Raw genomic sequence first — 14,975 nt, 5'->3', positions numbered from 1 at the left:
CTGAGCAGGATAAGCTCTCAGCAGGGAGCTGGGACACTGAGGGGTCAGGCAGCCTAGATGGGAGGGGATGGAGTTCTATTACATAAGGATTATCCAGCCACCTGGTAACAGATCTGACAGAACACACAGGGCAACAAACTCCATCAGATGAGCTCCATCTGCCCAGATTACTATTCCACCTAGAGGGTTGTCACACCTAGCTACCAGACAGCTTGTAGTGGGCAGGGTAAGCTCTCAGCAGGGAGCTGGGACACTGAGGGGTCAGGGAGCCTAGATGGGAGGGGACGGCGTTCTATTACATGAAGGATTATCCAGGCATCTAGTAACAGATCTGACAGAACATCATATGGGGCAGCAAACCCCAATGGGCGCCATCAGATGAGCTTCATCTGCCCAGATTACTATTCCACGTAGAGGGTGTGTCACACCTAGCAGCCAGACAGCTTGTAGGGGTAAGCTCTCAGCAGGGAGGTGGGACACTGAGGGGTTAGGGAGCCTAGGTGAGAGGGGACGGCGTCCTATTACATGGGATTATCCAGGCATCTGGTAACAGATCTGACAGAACATCACAGGGCAGCAAACCCCAATGGGCGCCATCAGATGAGCTTCATCTGCCCAGATTACTGCGCCACCTAGAGGGTGTGTCATGCCTGGCAGCCAGACAGCTTGTACTGAGCAGGGTAAGCGCTCAGCAGGGAGGTGGGACACTGAGGCGGTCAGGCAGCCCAGGTGAGAGGGGACGGCGTTCTATTACATGAAGGATTATCCAGGCATCTGGTATCAGATCAGACAGAACACACAGGGCAGCGAGCCCCATTGGGCGCTCATCTGCCCAGATGACTGCGCCACCTAGCGGGTATGTCACACCTAGCAGTCAGACCGAGGGGCTACGCTTCCCACCTCTTTCCTCCACAGCAGGTCGTGTCCACCTCACGCTACTTCCCCCAGGAGCCACACACGCAGCACGGCATAGCACAATGCTCTTCTCCCTACAGACACACGAACTTCCCGGACCACAACAATGGAAAGCGGGCTTCCTTCTCACTGGTCGCCGTGCAGCTGCCCGTAGTCACATGACCTCTTAGCGTTTCCTAGCATACAGAACAGTGCCGTCCAGCCGGTCAATGCAAGAAGTTTGTCCCTTCAATTGCTCCGTACCCCGGAAGTAGAACACGGAAGTGTTGCGCTCTGCTCCCCAGCTGTTTCCTGGGGATTAGGGCTCCGACAGGGGCACTGACGGCAGAGCCATGAAGGTGGGCTCGTCGGGCTGGGCCTGCTGCTGCCTCCTAGTGCAGGTGCTGGGCCTGGCTCTGTTCCTGCGCGGCTTCTTCCCCGTCCCTGTCCGGTCCCAGACCAGGAAAAGCCGCGTGTCTGAGATCGCAGCAGAGCCTTGGGCAGGTAACTCCTCCCTCCAGCTAGGAGCCTCTGCACCAGTGCGTGTCCCCCCGTGGGCCGTGTCCCCCTCCCCCCCGTGGGCCGTGTCCCCCTCCCCCCCGTGGGCCGTGTCCCCCTCCCCCCCGTGGGCCGTGTCCCCCTCCCCCCCGTGGGCCGTGTCCCCCTCCCCCCCGTGGGCCGTGTCCCCCTCCCCCCCGTGGGCCGTGTCCCCCTCCCCCCCGTGGGCCGTGTCCCCCTCCCCCCCGTGGGCCGTGTCACCCCTCCCCCCCGTGGGCCGTGTCACCCCTCCCCCCGTGGGCCGTGTCACCCCTCCCCCCGTGGGCCGTGTCACCCCTCCCCCCGTGGGCCGTGTCACCCCTCCCCCCGTGGGCCGTGTCACCCCTCCCCCCCCGTGGGCCGTGTCACCCCTCCCCCCGTGGGCCGTGTCACCCCTCCCCCCGTGGGCCGTGTCACCCCTCCCCCCCCGTGGGCCGTGTCACCCCTCCCCCCCGTGGGCCGTGTCACCCCTCCCCCCCGTGGGCCGTGTCACCCCTCCCCCCCGTGGGCCGTGTCACCCCTCCCCCCGTGGGCCGTGTCACCCCTCCCCCCCGTGGGCCGTGTCACCCCTCCCCCCCGTGGGCCGTGTCACCCCTCCCCCCCGTGGGCCGTGTCACCCCTCCCCCCCGTGGGCCGTGTCACCCCTCCCCCCGTGGGCCGTGTCACCCCTCCCCCCCGTGGGCCGTGTCACCCCTCCCCCCCGTGGGCCGTGTCACCCCTCCCCCCCGTGGGCCGTGTCACCCCTCCCCCCCGTGGGCCGTGTCACCCCTCCCCCCCGTGGGCCGTGTCACCCCTCCCCCCGTGGGCCGTGTCACCCCTCCCCCCCGTGGGCCGTGTCACCCCTCCCCCCCGTGGGCCGTGTCACCCCTCCCCCCCGTGGGCCGTGTCACCCCTCCCCCCCGTGGGCCGTGTCACCCCTCCCCCCCGTGGGCCGTGTCACCCCTCCCCCCGTGGGCCGTGTCACCCCTCCCCCCCGTGGGCCGTGTCACCCCTCCCGCCCGTGGGCCGTGTCACCCCTCCCCCCGTGGGCCGTGTCCCCCCCATATGTTAGTGTTGTCATCCCCATCCTCTGAGAGCCATGACTTCTGTGCTTGTAACACTTCTACTACCTGTATGCCCATACCTATACGTCCCGGGGGGATTTATGCTGCTTATATCTAAGGCATCATGGATCAGCACCCGACCGATGATTCTAGCCAGGCATCTTTCACCCTATGTGCCCATAATCGGGGTGTAGCAGCACTTTGGATTCAGTGTATTTTTGCTGCATTCTAATCATGCAGGTAAATTCACATGTATTCCCTGAACAGTGCCGATTTACCGCATCCAAATGCATTCTGTTGCAGAGTCTAGTGTCTCCACAAGAGAGATTGACACGCTGCAGCTTTCATGTCCGTCCGTCTCCATGGGTGATCCACAGGTGCACATACACGCATAGTGGACATGGGATTTCTAGAAATGTGCTGTAACCACTGCCTGCTGCATAATTCCTGATTGTGGGCACGTACCCTCAAATGCTTTGCGTGACAGCAAAAACATACTTTGAAAAAAAGGTCAGCGACTATGGGCCCGATTCATTGTGCATGCTAGTCTTGATGAGCGGACGTGCCGGAGTCAGACGCTTCTGATCCATAACAGGGTTACACCCATCTTCATGAATCAAGAGTGCCTTACTGGTGGTGTGCACCTTTGTGCGCTGTGCCAGAAATCGTATTCCAGTGAGGGACTGGAGTGCGATATCTGGTGTAGGGAACGCTACAGCTCATCATGAATTAGACGAGCTGTGGCATCCCGCCGCACCCCCTGTCCTGCCACAGCTCCCCCCATTTTGTTGAAGTTTGGAGAAACTTGTGAAAACGCCAAGAATTGCTAACTTTTGCCACAATTCCGAGATGTGCCAAAATTTAGTGACTTTTCAAAACTTTTACTTCAGAGTGAAAGCTTTCATGAATCGGGCTCTATTTGTCTCTGCTTCTCCTCTCTCTGGTCCCTGACCGACAGATTTGTTTGTTAGGGAATCCCCACATGCGTCCCCTCAGCGTATCTGGAAGCCGTAAATCATGCAACTGAGGCGATGGAAACTATATCTCCGAGCAATAACAAATACTCGGAGGTCACCTGAGCAACGAATACACTCGCTCATCACTAAAAATGACCTAAATGTCCTACTGTTGCCATTTCTTGTTCAGCGCACCTGATGCTGTAAACAGCAATTCATTCATCACAAATGGTACTTCTTGAGTGGCGAGCAGCCAAGTTTCATCAATGCAAGAAATAAAGAAATTATGGGTCTCAGAAATCATGATGACCGTGTTAAAGTTAAACCATTGGTGGAATTGAATATTTAGATTTTTTTTTCTTTTCATTTTTCAGCACATCGTATGTTAAAACGAATGGTGTCATTGAAAACCACAGCTACGACTGCTTTGAGGCTATGTGCCCACGTTGCATTTTTAAGCGTTTTTTTTTTGTTGCTGAGGAAATGCTTAAAAAACGCTTACAAAACGCATCCCATTATTTTTAATGGCATTCTGCAATTGCTGTGCCCATGCTGCGTTTTTTTCCACAGCGGAAACGCATCATGGAAAAAAAAGGCAGCATGTTCATTAATTTTGCGGAATCATGGCGATTTCAGCGCTATAGCATTGTATTGGGACGCTTGAAAAAAAAAACGCAAGAAAAACGTGACAAATACGCGATAAAAATGCAAAAAAAGCGGATTTCCTGCCAAGGGAGTTTGGTTTTGATGAGGAAAATTCTGCTTAGATTCTGCAACGTGAGCACATAGCCTTATATTGATGGAATACAAATATATAGCTTTTAGAAGAAGGGTAGGCGTGAAGGATCCGCACCTCACCTGACATCAGTATTACATTAGGCCATGTGCTCACGCTGCGGATTCCATTGCGGAATTTTCCGCAGCAGTTTTGATAAATCCACAGTGCAAAACTACTGTGGTTTTTACTGCGGATTTATTGCAGTTTTTATTGTGGTTTCCGCTGCGGGTTTTCACCTGCAGTTTCCTTTTGGAGCAGGTGAAAAACCACTGCGGATTCCGCACAAAGAATTGACATGCTGCAGAATGTAAACCGCTGTGTTTCCGCGCGTTTTTTTCCACAGCATGTGCACTGCGGATTTCATTTCCCATAGCTTTACATGGTACTGTAAATGCATGGGAAACCGCTGGGGATCCGCAGCGAAATCCGCAGCGTGTGCACATACTTTTAGTGGGATCACGTGGTAAGGTTTCCTCACTTGTACCAACGTGACGTTTCACACCCCCTGGGGACACGCAAGGTCAGCTTTGCACAGTTTTACACACACCCCCTGTCCACACAGGCACGGGGAGTGAGAGGATGTGGCCAACGCTGTCACTGACGTGGCACCACACTCGCTCACAACCCTGAGAGGCCCCTTTCACAAAAACCAGTGAAACAGAGCCTTATCAGCCAGGTAGAACTGCCACCAGTTCTTCGTTTGATATACGCCTGGTCCATTAACAGGGTTATATTGGGCCAGAAACCAGCCTTGTAGCATGGAAACTTAAACTGAGAAAAAGATTTGTGGACCAAGATAATAGAGCAGCACAAGGTTAAATTAAATATTTAGTCGCCTTAAGTGCATACTAGACAATACACTATATATACAATGGTTATACATATGCAATGGTCAGATATGCAATTAAAGGTTAATAATAATCTTTATATGGTGCCAATACAGGTCCTTCTCAAAAAATTAGCATATAGTGTTAAATTTCATTATTTACCATAATGTAATGATTACAATTAAACTTTCATATATTATAGATTCATTATCCACCAACTGAAATTTGTCAGGTCTTTTATTGTTTTAATACTGATGATTTTGGCATACAACTCCTGATAACCCCAAAAACCTGTCTCAATAAATTAGCATATCAAGAAAAGGTTCTCTAAACGACCTATTACCCTAATCTTCTGAATCAACTAATTAACTCTAAACACATGCAAAAGATACCTGAGGCTTTTATAAACTCCCTGCCTGGTTCATTACTCAAAACCCCCATCATGGGTAAGACTAGCGACCTGACAGATGTCAAGAAGGCCATCATTGACACCCTCAAGCAAGAGGGTAAGACCCAGAAAGAAATTTCTCAACAAATAGGCTGTTCCCAGAGTGCTGTATCAAGGCACCTCAATGGTAAGTCTGTTGGAAGGAAACAATGTGGCAGAAAACGCTGTACGAGAAGAGGAGACCGGACCCTGAGGAAGATTGTGGAGAAGGACCGATTCCAGACCTTGGGGAACCTGAGGAAGCAGTGGACTGAGTCTGGTGTGGAAACATCCAGAGCCACCGTGCACAGGCGTGTGCAGGAAATGGGCTACAGGTGCCGCATTCCCCAGGTAAAGCCACTTTTGAACCATAAACAGCGGCAGAGGCGCCTGACCTGGGCTACAGAGAAGCAGCACTGGACTGTTGCTAAGTGGTCCCAAGTACTTTTTTCTGATGAAAGCAAATTTTGCATGTCATTCGGAAATCAAGGTGCCAGAGTCTGGAGGAAGACTGGGGAGAAGGAAATGCCAAAATGCCTGAAGTCCAGTGTCAAGTACCCACAGTCAGTGATGGTGTGGGGTGCCATGTCAGCTGCTGGTGTTGGTCCACTGTGTTTCATCAAGGGCAGGGTCAATGCAGCTAGCTATCAGGAGATTTTGGAGCACTTCATGCTTCCATCGGCTGAAATGCTTTATGGAGATGAAGATTTCATTTTTCAGCACGACCTGGCACCTGCTCACAGTGCCAAAACCACTGGTAAATGGTTTACTGACCATGGTATTACTGTGCTCAATTGGCCTGCCAACTCTCCTGACCTGAACCCCATAGAGAATCTGTGGGATATTGTGAAGAGAAAGTTGAGAGACGCAAGACCCAACACTCTGGATGAGCTTAAGGCAGCTATTGAAGCATCCTGGGCCTCCATAACATCTCAGCAGTGTCACAGGCTGATTGCCTCCATGCCACGCCGCATTGAAGCAGTCATTTCTGCCAAAGGATTCCCGACCAAGTATTGAGTGCATAACTGAACATTATTATTTGTTGGTTTTTTTGTTTGTTATTAAAAAACACTTTTATTTGATTGGATGGGTGAAATATGCTAATTTATTGAGACAGGTTTTTTGGGTTATCAGGAGTTGTATGCCAAAATCATCAGTATTAAAACAATAAAAGACCTGACAAATTTCAGTTGGTGGATAATGAATCTATAATATATGAAAGTTTAATTGTAATCATTACATTATGGTAAATAATGAAATTTAACACTATATGCTAATTTTTTGAGAAGGACCTGTATATTCCGCAGCGCTTTACAATTCAACAGTTCATATAAACAGTCATAAGTAACAATGTTAAAGATAATTAAAGCAAAATAAGACGACCCTGCTCGTAAGAGTTTACAATCTGCAGTGAGGCGGAGGGAGACAGAGTACAGGTGCTTTTTTACAATGATGGTCCGGCCATCTTGAGAGAATGGGGGGTAGAGAAAGGCTGCATGAGCTGGTCACCAGCCAGTATTTAGGGTGCTTTTGGGTGCAGTTGAGTTTGATGGAGAATTATGAAGTACAAAGTATATAAGCAGATGGATCATGTCAATGACCAGTTGATGTTCGATCATGTGAAGGCAGGGCCTCAGCCAGCATTGACTTCCTGCTGGGTCCTAGGTCCTTCACAGCATGTTACTGGACCTGATTGTATGTAACCGGTGTGTGCCTAGGGCGTATGATAAGCCCATATTCTCCTTAAAAATCCTAGCTGTCTGAACAAAGCAGACCGCATGGTTTGGATCCACAGGGGATCTTCCTGTAGGAGCTGGATTCTAGTTAGCTGGAGGGGCTGTGAATTCTGACTTTGCAGCTGATGGGATGCCCGCACTGCCCCCGACTGTTTAACACTTCAAATTACAGCATTTAGAAGGCAGGTAAATCAGTAGGCCCGATTGCTTTCATGGCGACCCGAGGTCAAATGATGACCTCTGGGTCTGCCAGCTACAGTGGCCTGTTAAGACCATACCAGCATAATGGTTTAAAAGGCGATCTGCTAGTGTTATACTGACAGGTATAATGCATTGTAGTGATGGTGCATTGCAATGCATTATACCAGTGATTAAACTAATACAACTTCAAGTCCCATAGAGGGACTAGGTAAAAAAGTGAATAAAAGTAAAAAAAAAAAAAAAAAAATTCAAATATTTAAACCTGAAAAACAAAAGAAAGAAAAAAAACAAAAAAGTTCACATTTGATATCGCTGCGTCAGGAACTACCCATCTATAAAGCTGTCATACCAGTGAACCCCTTCAGTGAACACCGTGAATAAAACAAATGGCAGAAAAGATTTTTTCATCATACCTCCATGCAAAAAGTGGAATAAAACGTGATAGAGGTGAATGCAAATAAGTGGTATCGCTGAAAACGCCATTTTGTTCCACAAAAAACAAGCCCACCACTCAGCTCTCAGCAGAAAAATAAAAAAGCTATAGCTATCAGAATAAGCCACAAAATATTAAAATTATAAATGTCATCACTGTAATTGTACTGACCCGAAGAAAAAAAAAAAAAGCTGTTTTCTCCTTCGCCTCATTGGGGGACACAGGACCATGGGTTATGCTGCTGTCACTAGGAGGCTGACACTAAGCTGAGACAAAAAAGGGTTAGCTCCTCCCCTGCAGTATACACCCTCATGCTGGCATGCAGAGACCCAGTTTAAGCTTAGTGTCCGTAGGAGGCACACTGATTTTTTCTCTCTTTTTTCATCTATTCCGGACGAAGGGGGCGACGGATTCTTCTAAGGTCCGATCTCCCCCGAACCAACAACAGGCGAGCACGGGAGTTTCACCTCACCGTATCCTCTCCTGCGACGTGGGAGCCACTGCCTGAGCTGTCCTTTTTTTGGGCGACGGTTTCTCCCCTAATGGGCCCCGATCTCCCCTTATACAGACGAGCACTGGTGTTCCTACCTCCAGTATCCTCCTCTGCAGCCAGGCCTTTTTATTGCCGGACATCTGCCCTGTCCACCAGGTTCTACCCTCGGCTGTACAGTGGCTTTATCCCAGTGGCGTCCGTGCAGACCACACTGCATCACCAATGTGACTTGTGACTCAGGTGGTGGACGGTTCCTCTCCACCCCCCATGTGGGGTAGGTGGATAGAAGGCTTCCCAACCCCTGCACCGTTCCTATATATGGCACCATGGTTCCCTCTCACCTCCATCTTCAGGGTAAGTGCCCGGTGGGGGGACTGGGGGGGGGTGTCGCCGGCGGTCAGGAGGGCTCCTCATCCCTGGGCTCCATCTGCAGGCTTTTTGGGCGGTCCCTGTCCCTTTCCGGCGCTCGCGACCGCGCGCCGGGCCGAGGCCGCAAATTTAGTCCCCGGCTTCGGCCTAGCCGCTGGTCGCCGCCGCTAAGCTCCGCCCACTCCAGCCAGTGTCTGTGGCGCCGCCCCCCGCTCCTGGCGCTTCTCACAGCCGCCGAGATTTCTCTTCCTGATCTCGGCGGCCATCTTGGTCCCTCTCCTCAGCGCCGCAGCTCCTGCCTGTCGCATCTCTGGCGCGTCAGTGGCCCACGTGCAGCCGGCTTCCTCCTCTCAGAGTGAACACCCCAGCAGTTCGTCTCTCCTGGATAGCGGGACACAGGACCGGGGTAAGGAGACATCGTTAGCTCCCCTCTGCAGCGCCCTCTCAGTCACTGGTCACCTCTATATAGACCCTGTAATTTTGTCTGCATTAGCATCATGTCGCAGTCAAGGTCTAAAAAATCTTCTAAGGTGCATACAACCTTCTTTTCTGCGTGTACCACCTGCCAGGCCCCTCTTCCCAGGCCTCAAAGCTCTCCCCTCTGCTCTGCCTGCGATGCCCCGTGTGCCCAGGAGCCCTCCACCGCCGCCGACCCTGGAGTACCTAGCCCCCCCCCCGTGGGTCGCCTCGCTTTCTCAGTCCGTGGATTTCTTAGCTAACGCCATCAAGTCCATTCAAAATCCTCCCGGGGAACGGGGCAATCCGCTACAGGTGCTAAGGGATCCCTCCATAGCAGGGGAATCGTCGGCCAGCAGGGGCCGCTCGCCTCTTAAAGAGGCACGGTCGTCCAGAAAACGGACCCGTACTACCTCTCCGGAGCGTTCTCCTCGTCACTCAGACTCTGGCAGCTCCACCTCTCGCTCACCCTCTTTGGGGGCTCGAAGCGTTCAGGACTCTGAACATGAGTCTGAAATTTCTTTGGATCCGGAGGCTCCGGAGTTCAGAGCCACGGTTGACTCCCTCATCGTAGCAGTCAATCACGCACTAAAGGTGGATGACGATTCTAATTCCGCTCCGGAACATGCGGTCTCCTTTTCCAGAACCAAGCGTTCTCACAAAGCTTTTGCCTCTCATCCAGCCTTCCTGGACATAGTCAGGCGTCACAGGGAACACCCAGACAAGCGCTTCACGGGTAAGAAGGTCTTGGTTTCCAAGTATCCCTTCTCAGCTGATCTCGTGAAAGACTGGACGGATCCCCCCACGGTAGATCCGCCGGTCTCGCGCCTGGCTTCTAAGACTCTTCTCTCAGTCCCGGAGGGCGCTTCAATTAAGAGTCCCACCGAACGCCAGATAGACTCTCTAGCTCGCTCGGTGTACGAAGCCTCTGGCTCGTCCCTGTCTCCCTCCTTCGCCGCGGCCTGGGTGTCCAAGGCTATGGTTTCCTGGGCGGATGCCCTAGCGAAATCCATTAATGAGCAGGACCTCCCCTCGGAGATGGCGGACCTGGCTAAGCAGCTAGCCATGGCCAGCGATTATGTTATGTTCGCATCTCTCGACGCGGCAAATTGCGCTGCTTCGGCGGCTTCCAACGCCATCGCTATTAGAAGGGCCCTTTGGCTCAGAGATTGGCGCGCAGACTCTTCCTCTAAAAAATCCCTGATTTCTCTCCCTTTTCAAAGCGGGCGTCTTTTCGGCGAAAAGCTTGACCAGCTTATTTCCGACGCCACAGGGGGAAAGAGCAAGTTTCTTCCCCAACAGAGGCCCAAGGCGGCTTTCCAGCGCCAGCCTTACTTTCGTTTTCGGCCTTTTCGTACCAACTCTGCCTGGTCCAATCCCTCTGGCCTTCCCAGATCGGACCGCTCCGCCCGCGCAGACAGAGACGTTCGTCCATCCTTCAGACCTAATCCCTCCTGGCGCGGGAAACCGAGGCAGCCCCGAACCAGAGGTTCCAGACCTCCCAGATTCCCTTCTCAATGACTCGGGAACAGCGCCAGTCGATCCCAGAAGAGTAGGCGGTCGTCTACTCCTTTTTCAACAAGCCTGGCTCTCCGTCGTTCACGACGAATGGGTCAGAGATCTGGTATCGTCTGGCTACAAGATAGAGTTCTCCTCTCCCCCTCCCACTCGGTTCTTCCCCTCTCGTCTTCCCAGTTCGGGAGCTCAGTCTCGCGCCCTTCTTTGCGCCATCCACTCCCTCCGCCAGAGCGGGGTCATCGTGCCGGTCCCGGAACACGAGAGGTTCAGAGGCTTCTACTCAAACCTCTTCGTCGTGCCAAAGAAGGACGGGACCGTTCGTCCCATTTTGGATCTGAAGCTTCTGAACAGGTGCGTGAGAGTCCGGCACTTCAGGATGGAATCGCTCAGATCAGTCATCTCCTCCATGGAAAGAGGGGAATTTTTGGCCTCGATAGACATCAAGGATGCCTATCTTCACATCCCGATCTTCCCGCCTCATCAGAGGTTCCTTCGCTTTGCCATTCGAGAGGACCATTTTCAGTTCACAGCCTTGCCCTTCGGTCTCGCCACGGCGCCCAGGGTGTTCACCAAGGTCATGGCGGCTGTCATGGCCATTCTTCACTCTCGAGGAGTCGTCGTATTACCTTACTTAGACGATCTCCTCATAAAGGGCCCGTCGTTTCAGGCCTGCGAGTCAAGCGTCCACATTACCCTGGATTCGCTTTCTCGCCTGGGCTGGCTGATCAACTTAGACAAGTCATCTCCCGTTACTTCCCGTCGGATCTCCTTTCTGGGAATGATCCTGGACACTTCAAGGGGGCTGGTTTTGCTTCCTCGGTCCAAGGTCCAAGCGCTCCAGCAGGGAGTCCGTACACTCTGCCATCCTCGCCCGCGAACCATTCGGTTCGCCATGAAGATCCTGGGAAAGATGGTTGCGGCAATCGAAGCTGTTCCCTTCGCTCAACTCCATCTCCGCCCCTTACAACAGGCTCTGCTGGACAACTGGGACAGGAGTCTCTTTTCTCTCGACCTCCCTTGTCCCCTGTCTCCTCGGGTCAGACATTCTCTCATTTGGTGGACCCTGGGACCATCTCTTCTCCAGGGGAAGTCCTTCCTCCCGTTCCGCTGGTTAGTGGTAACCACCGACGCCAGTCTTCTTGGCTGGGGGACGGTGTTTCTTCACCACTCGGCCCAGGGTCGTTGGACTGCTCGGGAATCCAGCCTCCCCATCAACATTCTGGAGATTCGTGCTATCAGACTTGCTCTGATTCACTTCCACGCTCTGCTTGCGGGTCACCCAATAAGAGTCCAATCGGACAACGTCACGGCGGTGGCTTACATCAACCACCAGGGGGGTACCCGCAGCAGGGCGGCGATGAGGGAAGTCTCTCTCATCCTTCGTTGGGCCGAGACCAACCACTCCATCATCTCGGCGGTGCACATTCCGGGAGTCGAGAACTGGGCAGCGGACTTCCTGAGCCGCCAGGGCCTTGCCTCGGGGGAATGGGAACTTCACCCAGAAGTTTTTCACCAGATCTGTCTTCGCTGGGGGACCCCGGACGTGGATCTGATGGCATCCAGATGGAACGCCAAGGTCCACAACTTCATCGCTCGATCTCGGGATCCCCAGGCCATTGGAGTGGACGCGCTAATTTCTCCGTGGCATCATTTTCAACTCCCATACGTGTTTCCTCCTCTTCCCTTACTGCCGAAGGTCATCCGAAAGATCAGGACGGAGGGAAGACCGGTCATTCTGGTCGCCCCAGACTGGCCTCGTCGCGCTTGGTACGCGGAGCTCGTTCAGCTCGTAGCCGACGTCCCCTTGCGGTTGCCAGACCGCCCAGACCTACTTCGCCAAGGACCGATCTACCATCAGAGCTCAGGGGCCCTACGTTTGACGGCGTGGCTGTTGAAACCTGGATTCTAGCTCGTGCTGGTTTCTCTCAGCAGGTCATTCCTACCATGCTAAGTGCTCGCAAGGCGTCCTCTGCCTCTATCTACCACCGCGTCTGGAAGACCTTCTTTTCTTGGTGCAGGCTCCGAGGGCTCCCTCCGCTCAGCTTCTCCATCCCTTGTATCCTGAATTTCCTTCAGTCCGGTCTGGATTCCGGTTTGGCCCTGAGCTCTCTTAAAGGTCAGATCTCAGCCTTATCCGTGCTGTTCCAGCGTAGGATCGCCACCAACCTTCAGGTCAAGACTTTCATTCAGGGAGTCTCCCATGTTGTTCCTCCTTACAGGATGCCTTTGGAGACCTGGGATCTCAATTTGGTCCTGGGGGCTCTCCAGGAACCGCCGTTCGAACCCCTTCAAGACGTTCCGCTCTCTGTTCTCTCTTGGAAGGTTGCCTTCCTGGTAGCGGTGACGTCCATCAGAAGGGTTTCAGAGCTCGCCGCTCTATCCTGTCGGGCACCTTTCCTTGCCTTTCATCAGGACAAGGTAGTCCTACGTCCTTCTCCCGCGTTTCTTCCAAAGGTGGTCTCATCTTTCCACCTTAACGAGGACATCATCCTTCCCTCCTTTTGTCCGCAGCCTAAACATAGGGTCGAGAAGGCTCTCCATACTCTGGACGTGGTACGGGCTCTCAGGAGGTACATTTCCAGAACGGCACACTTCAGAAAATCGGACGCCCTTTTCGTGCTCCCGGAGGGTCACAGAAAGGGTTTGGCGGCGTCTAAATCCACGATAGCTAGATGGATCCGATCTGCTATCCAGGAATCCTATCGGGTCAGGGGCAGTCCTATCCCGGCGGGGATTAGAGCTCACTCCACTCGGTCGATGGGTGCTTCCTGGGCCATCCGGCACCAGGCATCAGCGGAGCAGGTTTGCAAGGCCGCAACGTGGTCCAGCCTGCATACCTTCACAAAGCATTACAATGTGCATATCCAATCCTCTGCGGACGCGGCCCTTGGCAGGCGTATCCTGCAGGCGGCCGTTGCGCATTGGTAGTCAGATGGTACATGAAGTTACGTGGTTGTATTGTTTCCCTCCCAGGGACTGCTTTGGGACGTCCCATGGTCCTGTGTCCCCCAATGAGGCGAAGGAGAAATAGGGATTTTTGTGTGTACTCACCGTAAAATCCTTTTCTCCGAGCCACTCATTGGGGGACACAGCACCCACCCTGGTAGCCTTACGGCTAGTTATCTTTTTTAGTCTTTGACTGTTGTTTGACATGTTATGTTCCAATGTTTTTTGATATATTGTTCTCATTATCCTACTGCTTTTGCACTTAACTGGGTCTCTGCATGCCAGCATGAGGGTGTATACTGCAGGGGAGGAGCTAACCCTTTTTTGTCTCAGCTTAGTGTCAGCCTCCTAGTGACAGCAGCATAACCCATGGTCCTGTGTCCCCCAATGAGTGGCTCGGAGAAAAGGATTTTACGGTGAGTACACACAAAAATCCCTATTTATCACTTTTACCACACGGAAGAACAGCATTAAAAAGAAAAAATATCCTGAATTGCTGATTTTTGTCTATTCTGCCTCCAAAAAATCGGAATAGAAAGCGATCAAAAAATATATTCAGGAAAATGGCACCAAAGGAAAAATCAAGTCTTCCCGCAAAAAAAAAGCGCTCACATTACAGAAAAATAGAAAAATTATAGCTCTTAAACTATGGCATGCAAAACCTTTTTTTTTCTTTTTTTAACTTTTTAAATAAAAAAAATGAAACTTGTGATCGCAATCAAACATAAAAACAAAACAATATTATTCTGATATCTCTGTAACTGCGTTGACCCGCAGAATAAAGTCGCCATATCACTTATACCACACGAGGAGCGGCATAAAAAATAAATAGAATAAATTCTTTAACCCCTGTTGATTTTTTTTTATTTCTTTTTTCCCTTTCCGCTTCCCAAACATCGTAGTAAGGCTCGGCCCACATTTATCCTGCATTTTGCGCAGAGCTCTTACATCAGGGTTTCTGTGTAAGTCTCTGAAATACGTGATTCAGACGGAACCCCAGCAGAAGATTCCCTATATTGAGGCCAATGGAGGCACTGTGGACGCTGTCTGACCTGTGATCTGGTGGTGTCCCATCTTTTTAAGCATGAACAAAAGTGCAGACGGCCACAGTTTTGTGCACTTCTGAAAAGGACACCGCTCAACAGAGGCCAGATGAAGTACAACGTAACACTGCTGCCTCATTATAGTGAATAGACCCTTGTGGGTTTCATTTGATCCACATAATTTGGAGATTTAGATGGAAACCCCAATGTAAGTGCTCAGCTTAGAGCACAGGATAAGGCTATGTGCACACGTTCAGGATTTCTTGCAGAAAATTCCTGAGAATTCCGGACATTTTCTGCAAGAAATCCGCAAGAAAA

At 52.1% G+C, this 14,975-nt stretch overlaps 1 protein-coding gene across 2 annotated transcripts in view; it reads left to right on the top strand.

Annotated features, from left to right (window-relative positions):
- The first annotated feature begins 1,247 nt into the window (after positions 1-1,247).
- The window catches only part of PIGG (phosphatidylinositol glycan anchor biosynthesis class G (EMM blood group)), a 196,241-nt gene continuing 182,513 nt past the window's right edge, over positions 1,248-14,975 (top strand). For both annotated transcript variants that reach the window (XM_069739010.1, XM_069739001.1), the window contains exon 1: positions 1,248-1,398. In XM_069739010.1, coding sequence (XP_069595111.1) covers positions 1,248-1,398 — 151 coding nt within the window. The remainder of the gene's footprint in view (positions 1,399-14,975) is intronic.

The sequence above is a fragment of the Ranitomeya imitator genome, chromosome 1, assembly GCF_032444005.1.
Source record: "Ranitomeya imitator isolate aRanImi1 chromosome 1, aRanImi1.pri, whole genome shotgun sequence".
NCBI classification, from domain to species: Eukaryota; Metazoa; Chordata; class Amphibia; order Anura; family Dendrobatidae; genus Ranitomeya; species Ranitomeya imitator.
This window is presented reverse-complemented; position numbering and strand designations above follow the sequence as displayed.